The sequence below is a fragment of the Cucurbita maxima genome, unplaced genomic scaffold (assembly GCF_002738345.1).
Source record: "Cucurbita maxima cultivar Rimu unplaced genomic scaffold, Cmax_1.0 Cma_Scf00041, whole genome shotgun sequence".
Classification (NCBI taxonomy): domain Eukaryota; kingdom Viridiplantae; phylum Streptophyta; class Magnoliopsida; order Cucurbitales; family Cucurbitaceae; genus Cucurbita; species Cucurbita maxima.
In genome coordinates, this window is record NW_019272057.1 from 1134335 (window position 1) to 1149548 (window position 15214).

Here is a 15214-nt window from a genome sequence, read left to right on the forward strand (position 1 = left end):
TTTATCTATTAACATTTTAAAAATAAAAATGTAAATAAATGACTCAAGGAATCGAGAATCCATAAAACTAAATTTTTGAAAATAGATCCACTTTTGGAATTTGCAACTAAAATGACCAATTTTCGATTTCGAGAGTAGAAGAGTTTGAACAAAGGGAGGGCATAAATGTATTTTCGCATTTAATTTAATGGGTAAAAAACACTAAATTTCAGAAATGGAAACTAGATCCATTTTTTTGGAATCTTTCCCATCTTCTTCTTCTTCTTCCTTAACAAAAAAAACCTCACTGCTCGAACGCCATAAACGAAATCCTTCTCTATTCGTGAACTTGTCAATGCCTGCACATAAACGTTCTTGGTCAGACAGTCTTGTCGGAGAAGAGCTTAGTGACCAACAATTCAGCCATCAAGATGCCAAGCAATCTCGAACAGAACGACAGCCGAACACTGAAGTAGAAGAAGAAGAGGAGGAGGAGCAAAAGAAACCGAAGGAGGAAGCAGAACGAGCAGAAAAGCAACACAAGCAATTGGAAGAAGGGACTGGAGCGAGAGGTTACGTCACGTCTATTGCATTTCCCTTTGTTCGCTTCGTTGTTCTGGTTCTTGTTCTTTCTTGGTTTTCCGTTTGCTGAAGCTGTTCCATGTTCTTTCAGATTCCGAAGAAAGCGAATCCTCTAGCTCTGAAGAGAAACCGGAGTACTTTCTCCTGAATCCTTCTACTTCCTTTTCTCTGCACGATTGCCATTTCGTTAGTGTTTTATTGGCCTTTCGGAGATGGATTATGGTGGTTTCTTACGACCGTTTTTCTCTCATATTGTGTTCCCTTCATAGACATTGAAAAGAATGCGTGTTTATAGAACTGCTATGCTCTGTTATTCATTTCCATATTTTTCCGTAAAACGGTGCGGTTGACTTAATGTGCGGCAAGTAGCTGCATGTTGGGATCCGGGTCTAGTTAATGCGTGTTGATTGCTCCTGTTTTATGATCTTTCAGGTTTTTGTATCTTGTGATGGGCTGCGAGATTTAGTTAAAGTCTCCGATTTACTATGTAGCTACAGTCCGATCCACTGAGTTCGAATGAGCGCGGTTCCTGTTCCATGACTGACAAGTTTTATGGTGTTTGATATTTTAAGCTATTCTACCCGTGCCATACATAGGCAACTTCACCGGAACTTAGTTCGCATTCGTATTGTTGTTCCCGGAGCCTCTCGTTAACTTTTGTACTGACCTGCTCGACCATCTATTAGAACTTCAGAAGGCACTTTGACTTCCAATCCTGCTAGAACCCCATTATTTGTGATGTATGATCACCTTACTAACGTGGGTGGCTCATACTTCAATTGCATCTGGAGCACAGAAAAAAATTAACATTCGGGTTATTCCAGATGATTCCTATGACCTTCATTTCGTAGACAAATCAGATTTGCATTCTCAAACCTTTTAGCACCAACTTCCGTAGAGGGAAAGAAAATCAGCCTTTGTGCTTGCCAATTCTTTAATTTGGTAAAAGATAGAATGTCAGATGACCTGTAAACGGCTCTAGTTTTGGACAATGAAGTTGTCTGGATGATTTAGAGTAAGAAATGCGTTGAGTGAAAGTTTTCGTGGGGACGTTGGTTATAGGAGGAATTAGTAAAGCTGATACGGTGTTGAAGAGGCTCTCATCCACGTATCTTTCTCCTGCTGCATCCTTCACAAATGCATGACAAATCTTAACTACGCTGCTATAGAAAAAAATTCATCGGGTTTTGGCCTGTTTTTTTCTATAGCCTTCTTTGGTATTAATTCTACTTCACAAAGGCCAATTTTTCCTATCAAAATAAGTGAAGTATGGCTTGAAAGGATTCTTAGAATTTCCAATTTTTACTTTTATGAAATCAGGTACAAGTTCACTATATTACCAGATCTACAGCATATTGGCTAGTGTTTTGCCATTTTTTTGTAGTATTTTGATCATCAACAACGAGTTCTACGCAGAAATCAGGATCAATTTTTTGGTGTGAATTTTTTCCTGACATCTGGAATTTTCTTTGTAACAATCTATATGTGTACTCTCATTCTTATTAGAGTTTGAGGATATTTCTAGATCGATCACTTTCCTTTTCCCCGTCATTGCTGGTAGGTAGACAATATATTTGTCCTTACTAGAGCTTATCAACAATGTAATTATGTAAGTTGTCACAAACTAAGTCTACACTTTGAAGTTCTAATCCTGCATATTTGTGGTGCAGATTTATTTTTGTGGAGCTGTCAGGCATTCGAAAAGATGTTCAGTGCCCAATTTGTCTTGGTATGTTTGCTTTAAATTGCTCAGGTCTGTTTCTGTATGATCTTTTACCTTTGGCACTTACATTATTGGTCTCTCTGTTTTTAATAAAAAAAAAAATAAAGAAGGACAATGGCAACAGAGATAAGAAGTACATGATAATTGACTATTGGGTGGCATATGCTTTATGACAGATTTAGATAAATCAGCATTTGGCTTCTGTTAAGAACTAGATAGTTGTAAATAGTAACCGAAGAACTCCTTTGGCTGTTTTTATTGGATTTTTGAGGTAGACCAATTTGTAACTTTTCTGCCTTTGTTTCATATCAATCTAGTAAAGAAAATAGCAACCTTGTTGACCTTGACAGGGATTATTAAGAAAACGCGAACTGTAATGGAATGCCTGCACCGGTTCTGTAGAGAATGCATTGACAAATCAATGCGGCTTGGGTATATAAATAAGTCCTTGTCGTTTCTATACTATTCTATTTGAACTTTATTTTGGTTTCATCTGCTTGCCTTATTGTTGAGTCTATCATGTTGAACTAGAACAAGTTATATGCCTATTGAGTTCATTTATGTAATTGTGTTCGCAATTCTAGGAACAACGAATGTCCTGCTTGCCGCACACATTGTGCCAGTAGACGTTCTTTGAGAGATGATCCAAATTATGACGCACTGATTGCCGCCCTATATCCAGATATTGATAAATATGAGGAGGAGGTGTTTGTCAATTTTTCCTCCCCTTTTTTATCCCCCCTTTTATCCCCTTTAAAGGAAGCACTTCTTTTCTTAATTTGGTCTCAGGAATTAACATTTCACGAGGAAGAAAGGACTCGTAATAAACAGGTCAGGTTCCTTCTCAGGCTACATATCTTTACACGGAATTTTGAGATGTTATTTTTCATGGATGAGCCTTTTCTAGCTGACTTTATGAACTGCATTACCCTTTTTTTACTGGACAAACATTTGAATTTATGCAAGTACGGAGGAATTAGACAACTGAAGGTCATAATACTGTTTGTTTGCTTTAGACAACAATTTCGATTCTGGTACTAACAAGTAACAAATGTTGCCATGGAATGTCTTATTATCATTTAGTTAAACGTACCTATTACATTGTTATTTTATCAATCCTAAGACAGCCTTCTCAGTAAACGTTGTGAGCACTGATTTTGAAATTATGAGATTCTATCTGTGCATTTCAAATCCAGATACCATTTTTTTCAAGAGGGAAAAATATAGTCTTTTTGTCCAAGCTTGTGTAATTTCATGTCTGTGGTACAGATTCAGGAATCAATTGCGCAGACCTTTCAACGACAATCAGAAGCACTAAGTAAGAAGCGTATGTTGGGCAAGGATATGCCTGGTATGATTCTAACAAGATCACGTCGCAATCATAGGAATGTTCATCTACGGAGACAAAATGGCCGAGGAGATGAACTGTTGGGATATGAAGATAATGAAGATGAAGATGATAATAGTGAGGGCAAGGATTCATCGTCTGCTGATGAGAGATGTGCAAAAGTTAGGCAAAGGAGGAAGAAGAGGCATTCCACTATTCGATCCTTTCAGCCTTCTTCGTCAATAGCCAGTGTTGATTATGGATGCACCGATGGATGTGCTGAAAGTGATTTAGATATGAGAAGAGAAAATCGTACAGTTTCTCCTGGTCTTGTCTTGAACTCAGAAATGCTCGGTTGGGGGCGTGGTGGTGTACGTAGTAACACACGGTATGGTAATGCTGGTGGGTTGAGCAATAAAGGTTCCAGGAGTGGTCGATTAATGAAGTTAGTCAATTACCTGCGAGGCCTTGAAGAAAATAACAATGAGGTATGGAACAATACATTGGCTATTGTTTGTGAAAGAAAGGGCTGGTTTAAGTTTCAACATGGTTTAAAGCATAAAAATAGATTGATGTTTCGATATACAAAATTAACGTACTAATTTGATGAGTTATTTTTTATTTTTTCAAGTACCTACTGTTTGAGTCATTTGACATATGTTACCATGTGTATTTTGATTTATTTTTTTGAAGAGTTACTACGTTGCTAGCCTATAAGTAGCAACTTGTTTCTTCATTTGGAGCTTCATTCAATTGAAGAGTTCTCCTCTCCTCTCTTTTTTTTTCTTTTTTTTTTTTTTTTTTTTTTTTTTTTTTTTTTTTTTTTTTTTTTTTTTTTTTTTTTTTTTTTTTTTTGGTCTTGAGTTGAGAGCGAGAATCCAAGAATTCTGTCATTTTCGAACTGTTCAGGGTTGTTGCTCTACAAGAAGTAGTCGTCGTATCCTATTGAGACAATCATTGCATTCTGCTTGCAACCAGTGCAATACGAATAATTGTCTTCAGGATTACGTTTTGTCAGCGTGTCCCAATTACTAATTAACTTTATCACAAGACAATCACTTCGTTTGTAGTTATTGCAATTTATAATCTTTGTTTTCCATTTGGTTTGCTTCTTGTGTTTGGAAATCATTGTTACATACAGCTTTACGGTTAATGTACACTATAATTGTTCTAGCGAGTGAAGGTGTAATCCCTTCACTAGTGTTACTTAGTTCTTATATACATCAAATTTTCAGCACATTGTCTGTTCTTTAGAGTAGTTCAGTGTTTGTCATACAAAGCCAATCAAGTTCTTCATAATCCTTGGCTTCTCTTTGGACACCTTAACCGCTTGCTGTGTGCCAATGATCCCCGTTCCTCCTGGATCATAATGACCTTCTTCTTATGAAAAATTATTCTTTACTGCAGCTAGATGTCCATATCCTACTTATTTCAGTGGATACAGAAAGCACTCCAAGTTTAAAGCAGCCACATCTCCAATGCCGTCCAAGTTTGACTGTCAAACACTTGCGTGAAGTAAGTGCCGTTCAGTTATTTCTTGATCATGTTTTGCTCAATGATTTCTCCATAGACTGACAACCACCATGCTTTCTCTAATTTCTAATGAACTGAAAACAGTATGTCTCCCGGAAGACACCTCTCCCAGCTGATGATGTTGAATTACTGTCAGTGAGAGATCGTTATGGCACTAGCGATACTCAATCAACCCCAAGTTCGTCAATCTTCAATCCACTCAAGTATGAGCTACAAATTTTGGAAGGCGAAGAAACTTTGGCAGGACTTCAAGCAGATTGCACTTATAGTAGGGAGCACTTGGTGAGTACATTAATTATCTGATCATTATTGTGAAGTTCATTTGCTGGTTGAATGACTGAATTCATCATCCTTAATATGATTTCAGATTCTTGGATATCGTTGGAAGGGGCGGAGTTAAACAAGTAACTTCTAATACTTATTTTAACTTGTTATTCAATTTTTCATACCTTTTAGTTTTAGCGATAGGAACAGTTTTAGTTATACCTGCTGATACAATATGAGGAAATCTGTAGATATGAATCCTAGAGGGTTTGTTATTACAGCAGCATTACAGTAGCTACATTTTTGAATTCTGGTTGTTGAACGGCATATTGGATGCCATTTTGGTTGAGTGAAATTAATAAACTCTAACTGTTCCTGCACACAAGCCACCCTTTCCTGAGTGTCAAAACACCCTATATCTCCTGTCCTGCTCCTCCCTAAAGACCCCGCCAGGCCCCCACTGAGGATCCCATTAGTCAAAATCCCTTTGATTCAAGCAGCTGAACACACACGACCTTGTTCGTACCGTTTGTAATCCCGTTGCATGGAGATATCCATTGTATCTATTTGGCCTCCTCTTAATTTTAAGAAGTATCCGGTGAGTTCGGCAACTTTCAGATTTTTTTTCTATTTGGTCTCTATGAAGTGCCCAAGAGAGGTCTTTAAACCTCAATTCTGTATCTAGTAGGTCATTGTCCTATTCACCGAGTTTATAATCATTTTAGACATGAAATTTGATTTATATATAAATCAATGTTAAAAATTTTAAAATATGTTAGTAACTTGTTAGACATCAAATTATGACTCACACAAATACTTCTAAATCCATCTTGTAAGGTCTATTAATTTTTTATTTCTCATCTTTTTTTCTTACTTTTTTTCAGTCTCTGAATCTCATTATTTTGTCTCTTAATTTATATTACTTTCTCTAATTCTCTCTTTTATTATTATTATTATTATTTATCTCTTCTTAAATATCATAATTTCAAATAAAAATTTGATTTTTGTCTTTTTTGTCTTTTTTTTTTTTAAAGCATTTTCAAACGTAAATATAAGAAAGTTCATTTGAAAAATAACCCATAAAAAAGAAAGAGTATTTAGAGGTTGAAAACCTCATTGAACTAATAATACTCCCCTTTATTTGAAGTTCTTTCAAGCAAAAAGAGAAATAAATTCAAATTGATTATTAACTAACTTTAAAAAAAAAACTAAAATTTAAGGAATATTATTTATATAAAAAAAACTTAATAATAATTAAAATTTTAATTAACCAAAATTATTTTAATAATTTGAGTTACTAAAAATAAAATAAGTAATTAAAATGATTGGAAGTACTAATCAAACAAAAATATTATTTATTTGTAAAAATCTTGATAAATTATTATGGAATCGAATATTCTATTTATATACAACTTAATTACAAGAGTATTAGTAAATTTTAAAAAATTTAAAAGTATTTTTTTAATAGTTTAAGTATATTAATGAAATTTTTAAAAATTAAAAGTATTTTTTTGAATTAAAAAAAAAAAAATTGTATCGCAATATTCTTCTGTTCGCTTGTACCATTATCTCCCGTTTCTTTTCTGTTCATCGTTCTTCTTCCAAGCTTCACTGTCGACGACGTCTGGTAGATTGGAACCTCCCGATCACTTCTCTCAGTCGCCGAAGCTTTCTCTTCATCTTCTCATTCCCCTACGCTGCATTCCGTAGCGGGTATTTCAAATTTTCCAGAGGCCATGGAAAACGCCTCAAGAAAATGGCGTTTCCAAGTCGATTCGGAACCCAACAAGTCCATCAATCTCTCAATCTATGCAGTTCTCGATATGATTAGGCAGAGCCTCGACAAAAAAGACCAGAGGATAGTTGTTCCCCTTGGCTATGGCGACCCTTCTATTTTTCCTTGCTATCATACTGATGCAGCCGCTGAAGACGCCATAGCCGATGCTGTTCGCTCTGCTAAGTTCAATTCCTACTCTCCCAGTCTTGGCATGCCCGAAGCAAGAAGGTCTCTCTATTTTAACTGTTTCTAAGTTTGATCATCTCTTTCCTCGTTGTTTTTTTATTGTTTGTGTTGGATTGTAGATTGGTGTCGATTAGTTGAATTAATCGACTACGAAACGGTGATTTCAGGGCGGTTGCCGTTCATCTATCTCGTGATCTTCCGTATAGTTTGTCGGCAGATGATGTTTATCTAACAGCTGGGTGTGTACAAGGAATTCAAACCTTATTAACGGCTCTATCTTTCTGTGGCCCAGACGCCAATGTGTTGCTTCCAAGGCCTGGGTTCCCAATCTATGAGATGCGAGCTGATTTCGCTCATATTGAAACTCGCCATTTCAATCTTCTGCCTGAAAAGAATTGGGAAGTCGACCTCGATGTTGTTGAAGCTCTAGCAGATGAGAGAACTGTTGCGTTGGTCATCATCAATCCAGGAAATCCATGCGGGAGCGTGTACTCTAGAGAACATCTGCAGAAGGTTAGTCTATCCATTTTCTGCCAGATAATTTGATCAAAGAATAAAATAAGGAGTGAAGTTCTTGTGGTTTGTTTCCTTTTAGATTGCAGAAACAGCTAGTAAACTTGGGATTATGGTAATCTCTGATGAAGTTTATGCCAATCTCACTTTTGGCTGTAACCCATTTGTCCCAATGGGAGCATTTTCATCAATTGCACCTGTTGTTACTCTCGGATCAATATCTAAGAAATGGGTTGTGCCTGGATGGCGATTTGGTTGGATTGTTCTTAATGACCCACATGGGATTCTTCATCAATCTAGGGTCTGATCTCGTTCTTTATCATATTTCTTCATGAGAAAGAATCATAATCTTGTTGTTGCCTGTTTTCATCTGTTTTTTTCGGCCTTATAATTTGCTTAGATTGTTGAGCGCATCAAGAGCTATATCACTTTCACAATGGTTCCTGCAACATTCATTCAGGTTTGTTACAAGCAATTGAGACGTCAACAAAAACTCCCTTGGTTTGTAATCTGTTATGTGCGTTTTTCAGGCAGCCATTCCTCAAATTTTAGAGACAACGAAGGATGATTTCTTCTTCAGAATAAACAACATGCTGAGAGAGGCTGTAGATACATGTTATGAGGGAGTTCAGGAAATCCCCTGCATCAGTTGTCCCAAAAAACCAGAAGGCTCCATGTTTATGATAGTAAGACCAAAACCAACATTATTTCTCAACATGTCTTCCATGTCTTTTATGATCAACCACCACATATAGTTCCAACTATTGGAAGTCTTCATGTGTTCGTGTTCGTGTTCATGTTCATGTTCATGTGTTCGTGTTCAATTTTGTATGCGTATTTCTAGCATCTTTGTTAACTGATCTAAGTGTTATTTGGAATCACGAATCTCCATAATGGTATGATATTGTTCACTTTGAGCATAAGATCTCATGGCTTTACTTTTGGTTTCTCCAAAACGCCTCATATCAATGGAGATAGTATTCCTTGCTTATAAATCCATGATTTTCCTCTTACTTAGCCAACGTGGGACTATTTCTCTCAATGATCCTCGACACTAAGAACTTTACAGTTTAACAAAACAATTCCATTTCCGCTTTTGCTTGCAGGTGAAACTTGATCTGTCTCTTCTGGAAGGCATTGAAGATGATTGTGAGTTCTGTGTTCAGTTGGCTAAAGAGGAATCTGTCATTATTCTTCCTGGTAAGGCTCTACAACCAAACTTCTTCAGTTTTGTTGCAGAAACTTAAGCAAGCATCAGTTTAACTATAAGGCCTTTATATTATAAATCCAGGCGCTGCGGTTGGGTTGAAGAACTGGTTACGAATATCTTTTGCAATTGATATCGAAGCACTTAAAGAAGGCATTCGGAGGCTCAAAGCCTTCTGCCAAAGGCATGTTAGAGGCACTCAAGCTTGATTCAATCACATATGATTTGAAATAATACCCAAAACAGAGATGATAGGTTGGTAAATTCTCTAGTAGTACTTACTGTTCTAAAGTTTTTTTCAGCGTTGGTTAATATATTAAATAGGCCCATTTGAACCACTTCTTAAGATACAATGGTCAACCAAAAGGCCAGAGATTCAAATCTCTACTCTTTCCAGGTATAAACATAGATTAGTGGTTTAGACACTCCTAATTCTTCGTTTGACTTTATAGGTTTGAGTTTCGTTCTTTATTTGCGATGAAAATATATGAAAAAATGGTAGGAAAAATTGATCTAATACGATTCTTAAACTTTCAATTTTGCGTGTTAGATCTCGATTCCATCTAAGCTTTTTTATCATATTTAACGTATTAATGGTAAAGTTAACTTTCTTTTTCTTAAATAATTGCATAATTAATGGTATGTACTATTTGATGGATATGAACATAGATTAGAGGTTTGGACACTCTTAACACTTCTCTGACTTTGTAGGTTCGAGTTTGGTTCTTTATTTGTGATAATAAGTTATATCTGGTAAGATTCCACATAAGCTTTTTACCGTATTTAAGACCATAATTGTTAAGCTAACCTTATAATTAATGATGCTCACTAAATTTTGTATAATACTCCCCTCTAGTGGGGAGTGCTCCTATTTGACTTGGAGGCGACATAAACCAATCTATCAATAAGATGAGTCTTTAACTCAAATCTCGTGTTCATTTTTCGCTTAATTTTGTAGTTTTGTTGGACCTTAAGCGATGTTTGTTTTCGCGAACCAAACATCGCTTAGGTGGAATCCAAGCTTGTTTGACCATACATGCCGCTTGTGTGTGCATGTTCAATCGTCTGCAACACAATCAACCTACTTCTACACTAGACCAAGTCATTTGACTCAACTTTCCCTCTTTTTGGGGTCAAAGTCTCTCGATGCAACGTTGCATCTTATCTTATCAAGTTGGTTCCCAATCAACATGACCTATATCTTGATGTCATTCTAAGTCAAGGGTGTCGTCGGCCATCACAGCTCACTTGGTCATGTCATCGAGAAAGGGCCCACTTGTAGTTCAAATCTCCTGCCTCGAAATATTTTATACAAAGACAAAAGGAAAAAGACACATGGAGACGGTTTTATTTTGTTTAAAAAAAAAAAAGAGAGAAATTTCATTCATTAGGGATAATATGAGGATTAAATTAAAAGGAAATATGATCTGATTGGAATTCTTAAATTCTCAGCCGTTGGATTAAGAATTCCAATCAGATCATATTTGACGCTTAATAACTTCTCCACCGTTCCCACACTTTTCTTGGCCCGATTGAAAAGCCCCTTGCAGCTGTCACAATGCATTTTTTGTAATCTTGTCTCATCTCCGGCCCCACCATCCACCGGTTCCGTCGTCGTCTCCGCCTTCATTCCTATAAATTCGTATAGATTCCTTCCGAGAGAGGAAGAGATAAGAGAGGGATGGAGATGAACGGAGAGCGGTGGAACATCGAGGGGAAGGAGGAGATGAATAAATCGTCGGTGACAGTCCGCGGTAGTCTGAATCAGATCTCTAGGTATCTGAATAGTGAGGATGATCGTCCGGTGATTGGTTTTGGACATGCCGATCCTTCTGGCTTCCCCAGCTTTCGGACTTCTTCTGCCATTGTTGAAGCCCTAGTTGACGCTGTTCGATCCTGGAAGTTCAACTCATATCCTTCCGCGCAGGGCCTTCTTCCCGCCAGGAGGTAACTCATTCTTTCATTCTCCTTTTTACTTGTTATTACCATCCCTTCTGCTTCTCTGTTTCTGTTTTCTCTGTAATTTCTTTCCCATTCTAACAACTTTAGAGGTGTCCCTCTCTAAACCATTACCAGTGTTCATTAGAACATAACAAACTCTAACAAACTTAACCAGTAAAACTTGGATTGGCTTTCCTCTTTTTTTTTTTTTTTTTTTTTTTTTTTTTTTTTTTTTTTTTTTTTTTTTTTTTTTTTTTTTTTTAATTATTATTATTCTTTTTTCATTTGAGTTGAAAATCGAAAATTATTTCCCACACGTGGGTTCACACACTTCAATTTTTTAAAAAATATTTTATTATTATTATTATTATTTTTTAACTATTAACGTCCCACTCTATCATATTTGAATTTATTAGATTTTGTTATTTCGACTCTATCACGTATTTTTCTTTAAATAATTTAAACAAATAATTTGATAATTCAATCCAATTCAAAAGATTGGATTAGATTGAATTGTGAACTCTATTCATGTTATTCAGGTCATTAACTCAATCAACTAAAAATTTCAAAAGATTTTTTTAATCCAATCCATTTATACGTCTAAACCCCACCCTCCATTTCAATTTTCATTTTTCAAAAATTCTTTTTAAAAATATATTTTTAATAGTTATTTTTTTATTTTTTAATAAATTTTATTAAAAAAATTTAACCATCTTAGTAAATAAATAAAAAAAGATAATATAATACCAGACTTAATTTCTAAAAATTCAAATTTCAATATTATAATATAGTTTTCATCCATATGCAAATATATATATATATAAAATAAAGTAATTTTATATTTTAATTTTAGTATATATTAAACGGAAGAGAATATAATATTTTCTCTATTATATTCTCTAGCTTTTTCGTTAACTAGAGAAATCTCTTCCGTTGATTGTCAACGGATAAATGTTGAGAGCAAAAAAGAATTAATGGTCCTAGATTGAAGTGTTAATTTTATGAATGATTCGTGTCCTCTGAAACTTGAGTTCAACTTTAAGTTCGATTTCATTAAAATATTGTTCGTTACTCGACACATCTATTTTTTATTTTAGTCACGTGGCGTGAATAAGCCATGCTCGATTAGATACTCATAAAGATTCTTCAACCACTTGGGGCTGCCTGCATGCAGTCCTATCGGTATCGTAAACAACAACAAAATGGACCTTAATTTCATCTTAAACAGAGAACAGTAGAAAGAAAACGTGTAAAAATTTGAAATGGGCCTTTCACGAAATCATGAATAAATCATCTTTATAATATGCATGGCTTGCAGAACCAGCACGCGTCGAGAGGTCTATTCCATTAACGTTGCAGACAAAGTTCATATCTTTGTCAATGGATTCAGACCTATGGGAATGATTTCTGATAATCTAGACTATTATGTTAGGGAGGGGTGTGCTTATGTTGGCTAATTAAGAAGTTGATCGTGGATTTATAGGTAAGGAATACGTAAGACCTTATGGGAAAATTAAAAGTAAAGCCACGAGAGTTTATGCTCAAAGCCGACAATATCAAACCATTGTGGAGAGTCATAATTTCTAACATGGTATCAGAGTCATGTCGTAACTTAGCTGTGTCAATAGAATCCTCAAATATCGAACAAAAGGTGTACTTTGTTTGAGGGGCTCCAAAGAAAAAGAGTCGAGGAGACTGATCGAGGGCTCCATAGGCCTCAGGGGAGGCTCTATGGTGTACTTTGTTCAAAGGGAGGATTGTTGGGAGGGGTGTCCTTCATCGACTAATTAAGGGGTTGATCATGAGTTTATAAGTAAAGAGTAAATCTCCATTGGTATGAGGCTAAAAGTAAAATTATGAGAGTTTATACTCAAATAATATTATACTATTGTGGTGAATCGTAATTTCTAAGTCGAGATCAAGTTTTGTATTTCGAATTGAAGGGCTTTGTTTATGGCAAGGGTTGAACATGATATGTTTTGAAGAACAGGGCACTGGCAGAGTATTACTCCAAGAGTCTGCCATATCAGTTATCCTCTGATGAAGTATTTGTCACTGCCGGTTGCTTACAAGCCATTGAAATCATAATATCTGTACTAACTCGCCCTGGTGCCAACATCCTGATTCCTAGACCAGCATTCCCACATTATGAAACGAGAGCAATTTTTGGAGGCCTTGAAGTTCGCAATTTTAATCTCATACCACAAAACAACTGGGAGGTTGACCTTGAAGCTGTACAAGCTCTAGCAGACAACAACACTGTCGCCATAGTTATCATCAATCCCAACAACCCTTGCGGCAGTGTCTACACATCCCAGCATCTCAAAGAGGTAAATAATAGCTTATAACCAATGTTGATTCAGATTCTCCGTAGTTCCTTCAAAGCTTGTTCTTGTGGTTGTTGAATTTAGATTGCAGAAACAGCAAGGAAACTTGGGATTTTTGTGATCTCTGATGAAGTTTATGCACACATGGTGTTTGGGAAGAAGCCCTTTGTGCCGATGGGCGAGTTTGGATCCATTGCGCCGGTGCTAACCCTTGGATCTCTATCGAAGAAATGGTCTGTTCCTGGTTGGAGATTGGGCTGGATTTTAACTACTGATCCTAATGGCATCCTGAAAAAACATGGGGTTTGTTCAAATTCTTTCTTTCTTTTTTTTTTTTTTGTTAGACTAGGAGCTTGCTTATTTATAGTTTAGTAAATACATGGTAATAATAAAAAGCTATATCTAGTTATATATAGTAGATGACTATATGTGTGTAAGAATCTCACATTGGTTGGGGAGGAGAACGAAACACCATTTATAAGGGTGTGGAAATCTTTTCCTAAGAGTGTGGAAATCTTTTCCTAGCAGACGCGTTTTAAATTTTTGAGGAAAAGCCCAAAGAGGACAATAATAATATCTGCTAGCGGTGAGCTTGAGCCATTACAAATGGTATCAAAGCTAAACATGGGGTGATGTGCCAACAAGGAGGCTCTTCCCCGAAGGAGATAGACACAAGGTAGTGTGCCAACAAGGACTCTGGGCCCTAAAGGGGGTGGATGGTGAGAATCCCACATTGGTTGGCCAGGAATGTTCATCTCCGCCTGCATTTTTTACTTGTGTTCATCTAGATCGAGTATGCATGATTGTGGGATCCTAACACTTTTTTCCCTTCGTCATTCTTGGATATCACACATATCTTGTTGTTAGCAGATTCTGGAGAGCATCGAGAACTATAAGGAAATTATCCCCCCTCCCGCAACCTGCATCCAGGTGCTCTACGAATGGAGGACTATATATATTAGAACCTTGACATTATAACTAACAATCCACGGTCTTGTTCATTGTTGTAATCAGGGAGCAGTTCCACAAATTCTAGCGAAAAACAGCGATGAATTTGTTTCAGGTCTTCTTGATTCACTGAAAACAAATGCAGATATTTTATATGAAAAGATCAACGAGATCCCTTGTTTCACTTGCCCAAACAAACCAGAAGGATCAATGCTTGCAATGGTACCACCATTAAAGAACATACAAGAACAGGGCTGTGTCTCATTTTCTTTAATGTTCAAATTTTCATTCGAAACAGGTGAAGCTGAATCTAGAACAACTTAAAGGGATCGGAGACGACGTAGAGTTCTGCAGCAAGGTGGCTAGGGAAGAATCTGTGGTGATTCTCCCAGGTAATCGACGAATTAATACCCATCGCTAATGTTAAGGATATTTAGTCCTGAAGTATAGTTTACCATATATATCATATTTAATGTTTTATTATAATCATAGGTATCGTGTTTGCCTTTATTATATACAAATGAGATGGTTTTAGTAAATATTCTCAGCTAACTTGAATTTGAATGGAGTTGAAGCAAGTAATTAAGGACACGAATGGCTACAGGTATTGCCGTTGGGTTGAAGAATTGGCTGCGCTTCAGCTTTGGGATGGAGCGTTGCGCCATTGAAGATGGCATGGCAAGGTTGGAAAGCTTCTACCAAAGGCATAAGCTCCATTAGACACAGAATGGCGTGCCGTACCTCTGTCGAAAGTGTCAGGATAAAAGTCTCATGCTCTCTCAATCGTTACTGAAAATCTCTTGTTTTCAAACTCACATGTTAATTACTGAATGTTTTAGTTTGATAGTTTTTTTTTTTTTTTTTTTTTTTTTTTTTTTTTTTTTTTTTTTTTTTTTTTTTTTTTTTT

The 15214-nt window shown here is 36.2% G+C and overlaps 3 protein-coding genes across 3 annotated transcripts; all 3 read left to right on the plus strand.

Annotated features, from left to right (window-relative positions):
- Positions 1 to 243: 243 nt before the first annotated feature.
- LOC111469921 (putative E3 ubiquitin-protein ligase RING1a) lies at positions 244 to 5793 on the plus strand. Its single transcript, XM_023115391.1, has 10 exons — positions 244 to 551; positions 653 to 695; positions 2232 to 2290; positions 2635 to 2716; positions 2869 to 2989; positions 3074 to 3115; positions 3554 to 4099; positions 5019 to 5126; positions 5229 to 5426; positions 5512 to 5793. The coding sequence occupies exons 1-10, from the start codon at positions 335 to 337 to the stop codon at positions 5542 to 5544; spliced, it is 1449 nt and encodes a 482-aa protein (XP_022971159.1). The 5' UTR covers positions 244 to 334; the 3' UTR covers positions 5545 to 5793.
- A 1162-nt stretch (positions 5794 to 6955) lies between these two features.
- Positions 6956 to 9539, plus strand: LOC111469736 (tyrosine aminotransferase-like). The gene is made up of 7 exons (XM_023115134.1): positions 6956 to 7413; positions 7539 to 7884; positions 7967 to 8185; positions 8285 to 8344; positions 8415 to 8570; positions 8991 to 9084; positions 9176 to 9539. Exons 1-7 carry the CDS (start codon positions 7145 to 7147, stop codon positions 9298 to 9300), a joined length of 1269 nt encoding a protein of 422 aa, XP_022970902.1. The 5' UTR covers positions 6956 to 7144; the 3' UTR covers positions 9301 to 9539.
- Positions 9540 to 10619: 1080 nt separating this feature from the next.
- On the plus strand, positions 10620 to 15103 carry LOC111469693 (tyrosine aminotransferase-like). The gene is made up of 7 exons (XM_023115066.1): positions 10620 to 11038; positions 13023 to 13362; positions 13444 to 13662; positions 14230 to 14289; positions 14374 to 14529; positions 14606 to 14699; positions 14912 to 15103. Exons 1-7 carry the CDS (start codon positions 10773 to 10775, stop codon positions 15025 to 15027), a joined length of 1251 nt encoding a protein of 416 aa, XP_022970834.1. The 5' UTR covers positions 10620 to 10772; the 3' UTR covers positions 15028 to 15103.
- Positions 15104 to 15214: the final 111 nt, after the last annotated feature.

Excerpts from the sequence above, each read along its gene's own strand:
- LOC111469921 (XM_023115391.1), top strand. The coding sequence starts at position 335 with ATGCCTGCACATAAACGTTCTTGGTCAGACAGTCTTGTCGGAGAAGAG. Across the intron at positions 552-652 it reads AGAAGGGACTGGAGCGAGAG|ATTCCGAAGAAAGCGAATCC; the intron begins GTTACGTCACGT and ends ATGTTCTTTCAG. Across the intron at positions 2,990-3,073 it reads TTGATAAATATGAGGAGGAG|GAATTAACATTTCACGAGGA; the intron begins GTGTTTGTCAAT and ends ATTTGGTCTCAG.
- LOC111469736 (XM_023115134.1), top strand. The coding sequence starts at position 7,145 with ATGGAAAACGCCTCAAGAAAATGGCGTTTCCAAGTCGATTCGGAACCC. Across the intron at positions 7,885-7,966 it reads CTAGAGAACATCTGCAGAAG|ATTGCAGAAACAGCTAGTAA; the intron begins GTTAGTCTATCC and ends GTTTCCTTTTAG. Across the intron at positions 8,571-8,990 it reads AAGGCTCCATGTTTATGATA|GTGAAACTTGATCTGTCTCT; the intron begins GTAAGACCAAAA and ends TTTTGCTTGCAG.
- LOC111469693 (XM_023115066.1), top strand. The coding sequence starts at position 10,773 with ATGGAGATGAACGGAGAGCGGTGGAACATCGAGGGGAAGGAGGAGATG. Across the intron at positions 13,363-13,443 it reads CATCCCAGCATCTCAAAGAG|ATTGCAGAAACAGCAAGGAA; the intron begins GTAAATAATAGC and ends TGTTGAATTTAG. Across the intron at positions 14,290-14,373 it reads CTCCCGCAACCTGCATCCAG|GGAGCAGTTCCACAAATTCT; the intron begins GTGCTCTACGAA and ends TGTTGTAATCAG.